Here is a 14,804-nt window from a genome sequence, read left to right as displayed (position 1 = left end):
AGAGATAATTATGGGGTATTCTTTATTTAAATAATTTAATAATAATATAAAATTATAAATTTTCAACAGTTTTTGTATTTTAAATTGTACATATTCTAAGTAGTTCAAACAAGTTAATTTCCAAAACAGAGGGCATTAGAAATTGAAAAACAATTCCACTCTATAAGATATCAATTACAAGCACAACTAACTAAACAATAAATACAACTTATTATATGTATTATGTATTCACCAAAACTGTATTTTCAATAACAACTTAATTTACAACTAATTTGTATTTATATTTTTCGAATACAACTTATTATATGTATTATGTATTCACCAAAACTGTATTTTCAATAACAACTTAATTTACAACTAATTTGTATTTATATTTTTCGAATACAACTTATTATATGTATTATGTATTCACCGAAAAGGTATTGCAATAACATTTTAATTTACAATTAATTTGTATTTATATTTTTCGAATACAACTTATTATATGTATTATGTATTCACCGAAAAGGTATTGCAATAACATTTTAATTTACAATTAATTTGTATTTATATTTTTCGAATACAACTTATTATATGTATTATGTATTCACCGAAAAGGTATTGCAATAACATTTTAATTTACAATTAATTTGTATTTATATTTTTCGAATACAACTTATTATATGTATTATGTATTCACCGAAAAGGTATTGCAATAACATTTTAATTTACAATTAATTTGTATTTATATTTTTCGAATACAACTTATTATATGTATTATGTATTCACCGAAAAGGTATTTCAATAACATTTTAATTTACAGCTAATTTGTATTTATATTTTTTGAATACAACTTATTATATGTATTATGTATTCACAAAAACTGTATTTTCAATAACAACTTAATTTACAACTAATTTGTATTTATATATTATATATATTTCAAAACTGTATTTTTTTTGTCGTAATTGAACTATAATGCCAAAATATTTGTATTCATTATTAATCTATACCAACAGTTTTTTGTATTTAAAATTGTACATATTCTAAGTAGTTCAAACAAGTTAATTTCCAAAACAGAGGGCATTAGAAATTGAAAAACAATTCCACTCTATAAGATATCAATTACAAGCACAACTAACTAAACAATAAATACAACTTATTATATGTATTATGTATTCACCAAAATTGTATTTTTCAATAACAACTTAATTTACAATTAATTTGTATTTATATATTATATAGATTTCAAAGTTGTATTTTTTTTATGTAATTGAACTATAATGTCAAAAGAGTTGTATTCAGTATTAATATGTACCAACGTTTTTTTATATCTGATTATGTAAACCTTAGTTTATGTCGAACTATCGTGAATTCCGTTGAACTGTATACTTTGTAGTAGTTAATTTTCTAAACCTTAGTTTCAAACATATGTCGAATACAAAGCGAAGAAGATTGGATGAAATCAGTGTAATGATTCGTAAGGGAAAATATTGTTTTCAAAAACTGGAATTTTTAAGCAACAGAGGAAAAAAACGTTCGGCCAAAAAGTGGCGACATATGCTCCTTCAATATGTAACTGCTTTTAAATTTAAATTGTTTTTAACTTTTCTTAAATATTTTGTCTCATGATTTTCTATTGTTTAATATTTGTATTCTTTCATATTAATCAAAATAAAAAAATATATAAATCAGAACTTGACAAATTAAAATATTGACATTTTAAATAAATAGTGAAACTATTGCTAAGGGGTCCATAAGAAGCTAAAATATTGCTATTTTGAAAATTTTCCCTATATATCATTGTGCAAAACTTGGTTAACTAACATATTCATACCAACTTGACTAAACTAGTGATATTTTAAAAAAAATATTTAACATAGCTATATTTAGGATTTTATAGTAAATTTTTCTTCTCTTCCTCTCTCGCTCTCGCTCGCCACTTTCCTCTCTCCTCTCACATTTCCTTTTTGCCCTTTCTTTCTCTCTTTATAATTCATTGTGTGAATCTTTCTTCTTTTCCTTCTCTATTTCTAATATTAATACAATACCCTTTGATTCATTTTTTTATTGAATTAATGTCGATATATAGAATATTTTCATTTTAGGTGATTTGTTGTTCAATGTTTGAATCTTCTCTTCTTCTTAGATTGATACAACCAATTATATATATACGTATCATAAAAATGTATATGTGTATCAAGAAATTGATACACATGTTATCTAATGTATTTTCTCCAATTGATACATATTGACACAATCAATTGTATCCAAGTATAAACGAAATTGTATCTATATATCAGAATGACTAATACAACTATTATAAGACATGATTTGTGTATAAAAAAAATGGAAGGATACAAATATTATTAGAAAAAAATGTATATGTATATTTATTTTAGGAGTGATACAATAATCAAACATTGCATCAATTTTTTTTAAATTTGTGTATTACAAAAAAATGATATAGACTATATGTTTTAATTTTAGGTGTGATACAATGTATATCTATGTTTCAGTTTCCAAGCTAATATGTGTATCCCTATGTTTATGTGAGGTTTAGAGAGAAATGAGAGATGCAAACGAAATTTGAGAGAGAAGATTGTGCATATGTGTATCAATGATTTGTGTATCTCAATTTTGATTGAGATACAAGTTGTATCTACGATATAACCTGCTCGCTTCTCTCCTCTATATCCCCTAATCTCGCTGACTTCTCTTCTCCCTAAAATTATTTCTATAAATTGTGACTAGATAAATTGTTATGATCCAAACTATAATATTTATGAAAATTATTCTTGATTTTACTTACTTTGGATAAGCTTTAGTGAGAAAGAAAGACAAATAATGGCCTTTGTTTGACTTATTATAAGCCCAAGAGAATAAGCCTATGTAGGAAAATGTTAAATGGCCATGAACCACACACTTGGATATTCTCATTCACATAAGTTTGTCAAAAAATTGATGTCTTTATTATTAATTAAAATTATTATTCATATCTATAACTGCGTGGTTGATGCACCATCTTGCATTTCCCTCCACGTGGCACAAAATGACAGGATGAAATAATTGTCTTTGGCTTTGGAGAATAGTCTCTATGTGTTTATGTACCACAAATTCCTTTCTTCCAAAATCCAAATTATCTCATCCCACACCTTTATGTTTTTTTCCCCTTATATACCACACATTTATTTATTATTTGTATATAAAAAAGTATTCAATTTGTATTCCTTTTTTGTTTATTTTTTCATTGTATTTAAGACGATATTATTAAATCGATTGAATCTGTTTGAATAAACAAGCTTATGACTTTAGTGAATAATTTTATTTGATGCGATCCTCTTTTTGTATTGATGAAAAATATCATTTAGCATTAGCTTCTCCTTATTATAAGTTATTTAGTATTAACTTTTCCTTTGTTTTGATGAAAAAAGTTGATAAAATTTATTTCAGAAGTAGATATTACTCAATTCAATGAAAAATCTCAAAAAATATCCCAAAGGAGAAAAAAGGTTCAAATACTAATCACACAAAAAATCAAAGATAAGGTCATAGTAATAGACAAACTTAAAGCTTCATCATTTTGAATAGTAATTTCTTATTTTAATGACGACATAAAAAAACTAAATTAAATTTTTTTCTATCCAATCAATTTGATCACCTTTACTAGTACAGTAGATAAGATTGTTCCTCTCCTTAGTTAGAAATCTGAAATTTCGATTTGAGCTTCCCCTCAAATGGGATTCTACTTGATGTAAATTCAGAATAATCAAGCTCCAATGCTAGCTAGTATCGGACATCGGACGAAAAAAGAAATTACTTTTTGTAAAATTTATTTAAATCCTCTCCACAAGCTTATTTATTCTTCCTCTTCTTCATCTTCATGGGCTGATAAGAGAAAGGTAGTTTTCTACAGAGTGAAAACTCTCTCTTCTCTTCCCCCATTTTCTTCACACTTTGTATAGAAGAGAAATCTCATTCACCCACAAACCATCTTTACCCAAATTCTTCATAACAACCCTAAAGTTTCTTTCTTTTTTTAAAACAAATTTACCCATTAAAATTTTCTTGAATTATCCCTAACAACAATGGACCTTGCTACAAAGCTCCAAGTAATCGACCTTCGTTCCACTTTTCTCACTGGAAGAGCTAATCTTCTATGCCCTGGTGGTGTGAAAACCACTGCAGTTACAGTTTTCAATAACCCCAGAAGAAGAAAAGTTCTTAGAATTTCATCGAAATTGCAAGCTGTAGCTGTTGAAACTGCTGAAACAGAGGTAAAAGAAGATATAGAGTCGTTGTTTTCGAGTAATTCTAGTAATGAATTTGATTATTCCAGAAGGGGTAATAAGCAATCAGGTAATGGGGCTTCGAGTATTTCATCTGGGGTTAGGCTAGAGAATGTTAGCAAGAGTTATAAAGGTGTTACGGTGCTGAAAGATGTGAGTTGGGAGGTGAAAAAGGGTGAAAAGGTTGGTTTAGTAGGTGTAAATGGTGCAGGGAAAACGACCCAATTGAGGATTATATCTGGTTTGGAAGAACCAGATTCTGGAAATGTGATTAAGGCAAAACCAAATATGAAGATTGCATTTTTAAGCCAAGAATTTGAGGTTGAGTCGACAAGAACTGTGAAGGAAGAGTTTATGAGTGCATTTAAGGAGGAAATGGAAGTTGCAGAGAGACTTGAGAAGGTTCAGAAGGCAATTGAGAAATCTGTTGATGATTTGGAGTTGATGGGGAGGTTGTTGGATGAGTTTGATTTGCTGCAGAGGAGGGCACAAGCTGTGGATTTGGATGTGGTAGATGTTAAGATTAACAAGATGATGCCCGAGTTAGGATTTGCTCCAGAGGATGCAGATAGGCTTGTGGCATCATTTAGTGGTGGCTGGCAAATGAGGATGTCTCTGGGTAAGATCTTGCTGCAGGTAAGAGATATTAAATTTTTTCCTGATTTTTTCGTTTAATGCATGGTTAATGTTGTTCGGTAATTCACGCGGAAATGGTACCTCGAATTATGTTTTGTTCATGCGTCTCTTGGAATTGTAGTGCTTTAACATACCTACTTTGATAGTATATTGTGATTAATGAGTCAAAGATCATGTTTTAGTGTCTATAAGCAAAGAATAGGGTGTGCGAAATGATCAGTTGTAGATCTTGAGTAATTTGCTTTCTAAGAAGGGGGATATTTTGATTTTTGGTAGCTACTGCAGAACCTAATTTATTTGATGAATCAAGGACATGTATATCTCAACTTTCGACTTGATTGCATGTTGCATATTGCTCTTCAAAGCATATTAGTCCACTTATCCCATGATACATCTTTGGTTGATTGGTCTTAGACTTGGCTTATATTTTGTGTAGTTATTATTTTTGCTTGGGGAATAACATGTTTGATTTTTGCAGGACCCAGATTTGTTACTACTGGATGAACCGACCAATCATCTTGACCTTGATACGATTGAGTGGCTTGAGAGTTATCTTAATAAGCAAGAAGTTCCGATGGTCATTATATCTCATGACCGAGCTTTCCTTGACCAGTTGTGTACAAAAATTGTGGAGACTGATATGGGTGTATCTAGGACATATGATGGAAATTACTCGGATTATATTATTTCAAGGGCTGAATGGATTGAAACACAGAATGCTGCATGGGAAAAGCAACAGAAGGAAATTGAGCAAACTAGAGATTTGATAAGTAGGTTAAGTGCTGGAGCAAACTCAGGTCGTGCATCTACAGCTGAAAAGGTAAATAAAGATGTCTCCATTATTGATCCGTAACTGCAGTATGTTGATTTTTGCACATGAGTGCATCGTTTTGTGTGTGTTTTTGTGGAAAAAACCATTGCTCTTGCACTGGGTGACAGATGTATTAACTTGAGCAAACCAGCTACCGGATAGCTGATGAATACAGAGTGTAATTTTTATCATCTAACTGTCTAAGCCTATAGGTGATTAGAGGACATATCTCTTTCTTGGTGCCAAGGTATATGTTAGCAGGCGGCAGCATGTCAAATCCCATCACTCTGCCTCTTTTATTGTGTTAGTTGTTCTGAAGTGATTAGGATCCTCACATGGGACTATCTGCAAATTAAGCTACTGAGATTTAAGAAAAAGAGGGGCGTACCTGATCAATTTGGCCAACTTTTGTCATATCCATATTTGTTAACTATGTTGTACCTTGTCTTTCAGACTTTGGGATACTAATTTCATTCTTCTTTCCTTTTGGTGATAACAGAAGCTGGAGAAACTTCAGGACCAGGAACAAATTGATAAGCCATTCATAAGGAAACAAATGAAGATTAGGTTCCCCGAACGTGAAAGAAGTGGGAGAACAGTTGTGAATGTTAAAAATCTGGAATTTGCTTTCGAGGATAAGGTCAAACACAAAACATTGATGCTGAGATTTCAATTTGCTTCTTGTTTTGTGGATATGTTAATGATAACTAGTACCATTGCTTCTAAATTTATGGGGTTGGCTTTTATCTTACATGCTTGTTTTTCTGGTAGGTTCTTTTCAAGAATGCAAACTTGACAATTGAGAGAGGAGAGAAAATTGCCATTATTGGTCCTAATGGGTGTGGAAAGAGCACCTTTCTTAAACTGATTATGGATTTACTGAAGCCAACACGAGGTGAAGTTGTGCTTGGGGAGCACAACGTCTTACCAAATTACTTTGAGCAGAATCAGGTGTGTCAAGTCTTTCTAGTTTTCTTTTGATCTTTGGCAGCTGTTTTATCCTGTTTTTACATGTGATAACGTGACCAAGATTGTGTTAATCTCTGTTTGTTTTTCTTTTGATGAAGGCTGAGGCACTCGATTTGGAAAAAACTGTCCTTGAAACTGTAGCAGAAGCTGCCGAGGATTGGAGACTAGATGATATAAAAGGACTCCTTGGACGTTGTAATTTTAAAGCTGACATGCTTGACAGGAAGGTTTCCTTTTTGAGTGGCGGTGAGAAGGTAAGAATATGAACAGATCTTCTCTGCATATTCTTGAGAAAGATAGAGGTTCTCCTTTGTCTGTTTTTGGGGTTTTTCTTGGTTATTTGATCTTTTATCCTTTGACTGTAATAATTGCTTTTTCTACTATTTCTTTCTCAAATTTAAAGCCATGTGATCATTACCCTTTCACAGATTACCATTTTCATCTGTAAATTTGTTCTATAAATTGTTTTAGCTGCAAACATGACTTGGCATCAATACAGGGAATATCTGCTGTTGCTAATTTAGCTGTATGGAAATGTCAAGTATTACCTTTCTTACCGATGAGCTATCTCACGCAAGTTGCTATTGCATGTGATTACCTTATGATTGTACTTTCAAGCTTATTTTGGTTTTGTGAGCTTTAATTTGAAATGTACAATCGTGGTTTAACTGTCTATACTTCCAAGATTACTTTAATTTTTGACCGACAGCCTTGGTGTCGGGGAAGAAAAGCCAGTTATTTCATTTTATTGAGGCTTCCGAATAAGAATCTTAACTGATAATTTATCTAGGCATCTGATAAGAGTGTCTGTTAGTTGTGACCTTTCACCATCTAACAGTTTCCATTTTAACTTTCATTGTCAGCGAAACTTATGTGTACTAAATTGATATATGAATGGTTTGTCTCAATTGTGACACCATTATTTCTTACTAATATTTTCACCCAATTATCCTCTGTTTAAGGCTTACTCTTGGATTATTCTCTTGTTCTTTATTTGAACTTATGCGTCAACCCTTTTTGTTTAGGCACGTCTGTCCTTCTGTAAGTTCATGGTGACCCCTTCAACTTTGCTAGTACTGGATGAGCCAACCAATCATTTGGACATACCAACGAAAGAGATGCTTGAGGTACTTTTTTCTTCTCATCAGTTCTTACCAGTATTTCATATTACCTTATACATATATTCTCGCGGGAAACTTATTTACCCCCAAGTTTCTTTCCAATTTTTCTGTAGGAGGCAATTACGGAGTATCAAGGCACTGTGATAACTGTTTCTCATGATCGGTACTTCATAAAACAAATTGTTAACAGAGTATTGGAAGTAAAAGACGGCACTTTACATGATTATGAAGGAGATTATGATGTAAGTTCTTAAACCTGGCATCTTATGACCATTATTAGCCTTTATCCCCAGTGTTGTGATCTCTATTGAAAACTTTCTAAACATTGATTAATGTTTGGTGAAATAGTCATATATAACAGACGTAAATTGTTTGTTTTCATAATATTGTGTCTCGTTAAGTTGCATATATTGTTTACACATCAAATTTTGAAGTTTCAAACGGAAAGCTTGTCTCTGATTTTAACATATACTTTTCTGGAAATGTCTTCTTGGGGGTCTGATTGTGAAAAAATGATTTTGAGTTGGTTACATTATACGCTTATTACTGAAGTGTGTTTTTGGATTCTTTTTATTAGAATAAATGATATATTTACGTGTTGTACAGTATTATTTGGAGAAAAACCTTGAGGCCAGGGAAAGAGAGCTTGAACGAGAGGCAGAGATCGAGGACAAGTCTCCAAAAGCTAAAGCCAAATCCAAGATGTCAAAGGTAAATTTCCTCTCCTAAATCAGTCAAAACTAGAGCCCGAAATATACATTTTGAGAGCTTTAATGTTTTGCCCGATTGATGAATTGTAAATTATCAATAGCATATTCAGAGACTGATGAATGTGTGTGTATATCATTACTGTGACTGACAGGCGGAAAAGGAAGCTCGGAAGAAACAGAAAATGCAGGCATTCCAAGCAGCAAAACAGAAGTCGAAGAAATCAAAGAACTCCAAGAGATGGAACTGAAATGGTTTTTTTAGATGCTCCCATTTAGCTCCTTTGCTCTCTGTACAAAGCTCTAGTGAGCTACATTATCCATCATCTTATTGTATATAATAACAAATAGATAAATATAGTTGATTATTCTTGTCAAACAGGCAGTCTAATTCATAGTCTCATGATCTATATCCTATTTTTATGGAAAATCAGACCCCAAGTTATTTTTTTTTTGGTAACTAACATTCTATTAATTACCTGAAGCAAAACATTACAATTCAAGCAGCTATCACATCATGTACTTTGTTCTCAAAGTTAACTCATCAAACTACTACTCTAACACTACATACTATTGCTTAGAATTTAAATTCATTAACAACATTTTTAATACTAGCAGGAGCTCTAGCAACAGTCACATAGGCTATCTACACTTTCCTCCTTTTTCACGAAAATTCTGCTATCTCTCTCAATCCACACCCCATAGACACCTTCAGCCAAAATAATCTTGAATATTTGGGTTGCTTTAGACTTCCCCTTCCCATGTCGAATGTTCCATTGTAGAAACTGTACCCATGTCTTTGGTACTATACTATGCTGATGAATCCATGTAAACAATCTTTCCCATAGCTTTCTAGCAAATTGACATTGTATGAGCAAATGCTCTATAGTCTCTTCTGCATTCTTGGATAAGACACAAGTCTTGTCTATTTCCACACCCCATTTAGCTAGCCTGTCAGCTGTTGCTAACTTCTTGTTAAGCATGAGCCACATAGTGAAATAAGCTTTTGGCCTTGCTGCATTCTTGAACATGAATCAGACCTTTGCTGCTCCCCAATCATGTACATATAAATTTGCCTGATCATGCTCCCTTTCTTGCCCCCCCCTCATCAGTTGGATTTGATCAACTATATGTTTGGCACTCATGACTTTTCTTATCAGCTAGCTGGCTTGTTTGGTCTCTGGCCAAGTGCTCTGCCCCTTTATGTGTATCCATTTGATCCAAAGTTTGTCCTCTTTATTTGCTAGGTCCCCAACATAATTTGGCAACTGCTGCTTTGTTCCAGACTTGCATATTAATCAGCCCCATGCCTCCAACAGACTTCGGACAACACACTCTCTCCCAAGCAACTAGTGCCTTTTTAGTAACAGATCCAACCCCTGACCATAAATAGCTTCAATCAGTTTGATTATCTTTGCAGGAATAATGAAAAGTTGTGCCCAGTAAGATTGAACTCCAAACAACACAGTCTTTATTCTACCTGCATATGACGATTTCCTAGCTGTCCACGAGTTGATCCGGGCCATGATTTTGTCAATGAGAGGGTACCATTGGATTACTGTCAATTTCTTAGTAGAAAGAAGGTACTTGAATGGTAGCTTTTCCATTTTGTAGCCAAGTTGTTGTATGATTTGTTGCCTCACCTCTAACTGGACTCCCCCACAATAAATGGAGCTTTTGTTGAGATTTGCTTGCATCCTGAAGCTTGTGAGAACTGTGAAAAGCATCTTTGGAGGGCCTTGATGGAATTGAGATCTCCTCTAGAAAATATTAGCAAGTCATCTGCAAAACATAAGTGAGTGATGCCCAGTTTAGAGCATTTTAGGTGAAACTTGAAAGTTGTCTCTTCCTTGAGTAATCTACTGAGATAGCTATAGCAAAAAGGAAATGAGACATTGGGTCTCCTTCTCTGAGGCCTTTAGCTGCTGCAAAATTCTGAGTAGCCTGTCCATTCATTACTATAGAATAGTTCACTATTCATTACCCACTGTGTAAACATAGCAGGAAATCCCAGACCATACATCACTTGCTCTAAATAATTCCATTCCACTGAGTCATAGGCTTTTTGGAGGTCAATCTTCAGCATGCTTCTTCGAGAAATATTCTTCATAGAATAGGCTCTAACCAATTCTTTTCCTGGGCCTAAAGTTGATATGACAAAAGGGAAAGAGCAAACATATATATGCTCTTTATTTATCCGAAATAGCGAGAGCTCATGAAAATTACAATACCTTGAAATTCTTACTTCCACTCTTTCTTGTTTCTCAAACTCTTGATCTTTCCCCACTCCTAATTGCATCTTCTCCAATTATTCCTAAGAAATGGTGAGAGTAACTAAGAACGAAGAAAAAACTCCAAGGATAATTGGTTTGAGTGTGTCGACTAGTGATATTATCTGCTTTAGATTTAAGTTGACACGATTTTTAAAAAAAGTTGCATGGTATGAAACATGGGGAAAAATGTTTACCCAACATAGCCAACAAGTTGAGTAGTCAATGCCATCTCTTTGTATGAATCATGTTCAATGCTAGTTGTAAGATGGATGGCATGTGAGCTCTAATGGCTAGTATTCTTATCATTCAAATATTTCCCCTAGTTTGTGTGCTAATGTTTATTTCCTAACGTTCTTTCACATTCTATTAAGCAAGAGCAAAAATCAAGGTGGTCTAACTTTTCGATGGATTTTGTGATTTATTGATTTTTTTTTTAAAATAAATTGATGATTGTGGTTTGTTTGGGGGGGGGGGGGTGTCTTTCGAAGTTGTGGTTAAAATCTGAAGCAATTTGAAAAGAAGAAGAAGTTTAAATATAAGGCAATTTTTTTAAAAAAAAAATCATATGTACTAATTTAATTTAAACACAAAACAAAGAAAACAAGAAATTGTTTTTTTTTAAAAATAAAAATAAATTGAAGATAAATAAAATATTTATACACACGACAAGACATGTAGATCACTTCTGATACTTGAACTGGGTCTTGGCAAGAGCATGAAAACATAGAATAAATTAGTTTGGAGGGGTGGGCGTGGAGGTAATAGGATCCTACTTAAATTTAGATATGTTGTTGAGATTTTAATATAGTTCTGGAGAGTACTTGTGTCTTATGCCTCCTAAATAATTTGTTTTTTTTATGTAACTAATGTTTCTTCAAATTATATATTTATATTTGATAAATAAGATATAGTAAATTAAGTAAGTATATTAAAATATGTCCTTTTTTAACTGAAATTTCAAATTTCACTAATTTTATTGTATGCATATCATTTTTAAGTATTTGATAAATTTATTTTTGCAGTTATATTTTTATTCATGCTACTTTCCATATATAATAAGGTTGGAATTTTTTTTTTAATTTTTTTTTTTGTATGTAACTAATGTTTCTTCAAACTATATTTAGATTTGATAATGAAGTAAGTATATTAAAATATTTCCCTTTTTATCTCAAAATTTCAAATTTCACCAATTTTATTGAGATGCATTTCATTTTTAAGTATTTCATAAATTTCTTTTTATATTTATATTTTATTCATGCTACTTTTCATATATAATAAGGTAAGATTTTTTTTATATGTTATTAATGTTTCTTCAAATTATATTTATATTTGATAATTAAGTAAGTATATTAAAATATTTTCCCTTTTAACTCGAATTTTTAAATTCCACTAATTTTATTGAGTGCATATCATTTTTAAGTATTTGCTAAATTTATTTTTATAGTTATATATATTTTTATTCAGGATACTTTCCATATATAATATGGTAAGAAAATTAATTTATTTCTATTGGGGGAAGAATGTATGTGTATAAATATCATGGTAATCCATCTTTTATAAGTACCATTTCGAAATTAGTTCATCGACAAAGCTTAATTTATTCTAGTAATGGAGGGTAAGAAGACTGCTGGATGTCAAAAAATTCCCATGAAAAAAATAGAAAACAAAGCCGCTCGATATGCCACATTTTCAAAACGTCGATTGAGTTTATACAAATTGGCTGGTGAACTTGTTCAACAACACGATGTTGACATAGGAATAGTTCTTTCTTCTCCAACGAATAAACCTTATTCATTTTTCCATCCAACTGTTGAAGCATTTGCTCAACGTTTTTTGAATCCAAACATAGAATTAAGAGACACTACAAATTTGTTGAGACATGTGTTCGAAACAACGTGAATGAAATCGAAGATAAACTAGCAGAGTTTAAAATTAGAGAAGATGTTGCAAGCAAGGAAACTATTATACTTGACCAAGCCAAAGAGATGAGATAAATTGATTGGTGGGAGGATATTGAAAAACTCAAAACTGATGAGTTAACTCAGTTTGAAGTTTGGCTAAACGTTGCTGATTTTAACATGAAATATCGTCTCAAAACAATTGGAAAATGAAGTTGCATCTAATACTTCATAGATTCCTTTCTACATTAATTTTTGAAATTTTATTATCCGTTCTGCTTTTGTTTTTTTATAATTTTATATTGATATGCTAGTTATTACATGTACTCTACAATGATATTTATTATGAAATATTATTTCCATTAATATTAATATATTTTTTCTCATATATGTTTGATATCTTATTTTCTTATGTTTTGTTTTACAAGTACTTTCTTAATTTATTGTGTTTTTGCATTTTTTTGTGATATAAAAATAAGAAATGTTATAGGTTTAATTCTTACCGTCACTCACAAATACTTTTTTTTTCCGTGTATACTTAAAATATGTAAATATAAAAGTTAAATTAAACATTAGACTTTTCAAGAATATATGGTCAAAAATGTAAGAGAAAAAAATTATATTGTTATTAATGGAAGTAATATTATTTCATAATAAATATTATTGTAGAGTACATGTAGTTGCATCTTCAATATAAAAAAAAAAAAAAAAAAGTTGAACCGATAATAAAATTTCAAAAATTAATGTAGAGATAAATCTATTTATGAAGCATTAGATGCAAATTCATTTTTCAATTATTCCCGAAGATATTTCATGTTAAAATTAGCAATATTTAATCAAGCTTCAAATTTAATTAACTTATCAGTTTTGAGTTTTTCAGTATCCTCCTACCTACCAATTTTTCTCATCTCTTTCACTTGGTCAAGTATAACTGTTTGCTTGCTTGCAACATCTTCTCTAATTTTAAACTCTACATATTTATATTCGATTTCATTCACCTTGTTTCAAATATGTGTCGCAACAAGTTGTGTAGTGTCACTTAATTCTATATTTGAATTCAAAAAACACTGAGCAACTGCTTCAAGAGTTGGATGGAAAAATGGATAAAGCTTATTCGTTGGAGAAGAAACTATTTCTATGTCAACATCGTGTTGTTTAACGAATTCACCAACCAATTCATATAAAATTAATCGGCGTTTTGAAAAGGAGGCATATCGAGTGGATTCATTTTTTTATCTTTGTCATGAAATTTTTTTGACGTCTGACAATATTCTTACCCTTCATTAGTAGAATAAAATAAACTTTGTTGATAAACTAATTTCATGAAATGATACTTATAAGAGATAAAATACCATGATATGTATACACATATATTCTTCCCCCAATATAAATTAATTAAATCTCTTATCTTATTCTTCCTTTCTTGATAGTGCATCTGGTACTCTGTTCTCAACTTCTTTCTTATATTGAACCTCATAATCAAGGCCTAGTAACTTAGTGAGCGCTTTCTGCTATAAATTCTGAAGTAACCTTTTGTTCTATCAAATATTTCAAGTTATGATAGTTCGAACCACAACATACTTGAACTGAAGGTAGTGCCTCCGCTTACCCTTAACATTTAGCAAGGCCATGTATTCCTTTTCATAGATAGATTTTCCCCTATGCTTAGGTGCTAGTACTTTACTGAAATAAGTTATCAGTGTTCTTTCTTGCATAAGGACAACACAAATGTCACTATGACTAATACTGGTGTTGAGGACATAGCATATTTGAGAGCTGTAAATGCCAAATCAGCCTCATCATTCCATTTGAAAGCATCCCTTTTAGTAGATTAGTGATAGAGTAACATAACCAACTACATACTTCTTTTAACACCCTGTCAACCCCAAGAACCCTCTAAGACCCTTCAAGGACTTAGGAGTAGGTCAGTCCACCATTGCTTCTATTTTAGAAGGATCGGTAGTCACTCTTTCTCCAGTAATAACATGACCTAGGTACTCAACCTCAGGTTGTCTAAAAGAACATTTAGATCTTTTATCATACAAAGAGGCCTCGCCTCGGGGGTAGGGGTAGAGGGCCCTCGCCTCGGGGGTAGGGGTAGATTGGGGGGGCAAAAGGCCC

The 14,804-nt window shown here is 31.7% G+C and overlaps 2 protein-coding genes across 2 annotated transcripts; one reads left to right on the top strand and one right to left on the bottom strand.

The window, feature by feature from the left end:
• Window positions 1–3,837: 3,837 nt before the first annotated feature.
• Window positions 3,838–8,942, top strand: LOC102587878 (ABC transporter F family member 5). The gene is made up of 9 exons (XM_006362715.2): window positions 3,838–4,904; window positions 5,383–5,724; window positions 6,215–6,355; window positions 6,487–6,666; window positions 6,783–6,938; window positions 7,710–7,811; window positions 7,919–8,047; window positions 8,412–8,516; window positions 8,668–8,942. The coding sequence occupies exons 1-9, from the start codon at window positions 4,068–4,070 to the stop codon at window positions 8,761–8,763; spliced, it is 2,088 nt and encodes a 695-aa protein (XP_006362777.1). The 5' UTR covers window positions 3,838–4,067; the 3' UTR covers window positions 8,764–8,942.
• A 193-nt stretch (window positions 8,943–9,135) lies between these two features.
• On the bottom strand, window positions 9,136–9,543 carry LOC107057972 (uncharacterized). The gene has a single exon (XM_015303159.1). The coding sequence runs from the start codon at window positions 9,541–9,543 to the stop codon at window positions 9,136–9,138; it is 408 nt and encodes a 135-aa protein (XP_015158645.1).
• Between the last annotated feature and the right edge of the window lie 5,261 nt (window positions 9,544–14,804).

This window comes from Solanum tuberosum, unplaced genomic scaffold (assembly GCF_000226075.1).
Source record: "Solanum tuberosum cultivar DM 1-3 516 R44 unplaced genomic scaffold, SolTub_3.0 scf00419, whole genome shotgun sequence".
NCBI lineage: Eukaryota > Viridiplantae > Streptophyta > Magnoliopsida > Solanales > Solanaceae > Solanum > Solanum tuberosum.
This window is presented reverse-complemented; position numbering and strand designations above follow the sequence as displayed.

Coding starts and splice junctions, on each gene's coding strand:
- LOC102587878 (XM_006362715.2), top strand. CDS start 4,068: ATGGACCTTGCTACAAAGCTCCAAGTAATCGACCTTCGTTCCACTTTT. Junction 6,356..6,486: donor AATTTGCTTTCGAGGATAAG/GTCAAACACAAA, acceptor TTTTTCTGGTAG/GTTCTTTTCAAGAATGCAAA. Junction 7,812..7,918: donor CAACGAAAGAGATGCTTGAG/GTACTTTTTTCT, acceptor ATTTTTCTGTAG/GAGGCAATTACGGAGTATCA.
- LOC107057972 (XM_015303159.1), bottom strand. CDS start 9,543: ATGTTCAAGAATGCAGCAAGGCCAAAAGCTTATTTCACTATGTGGCTC.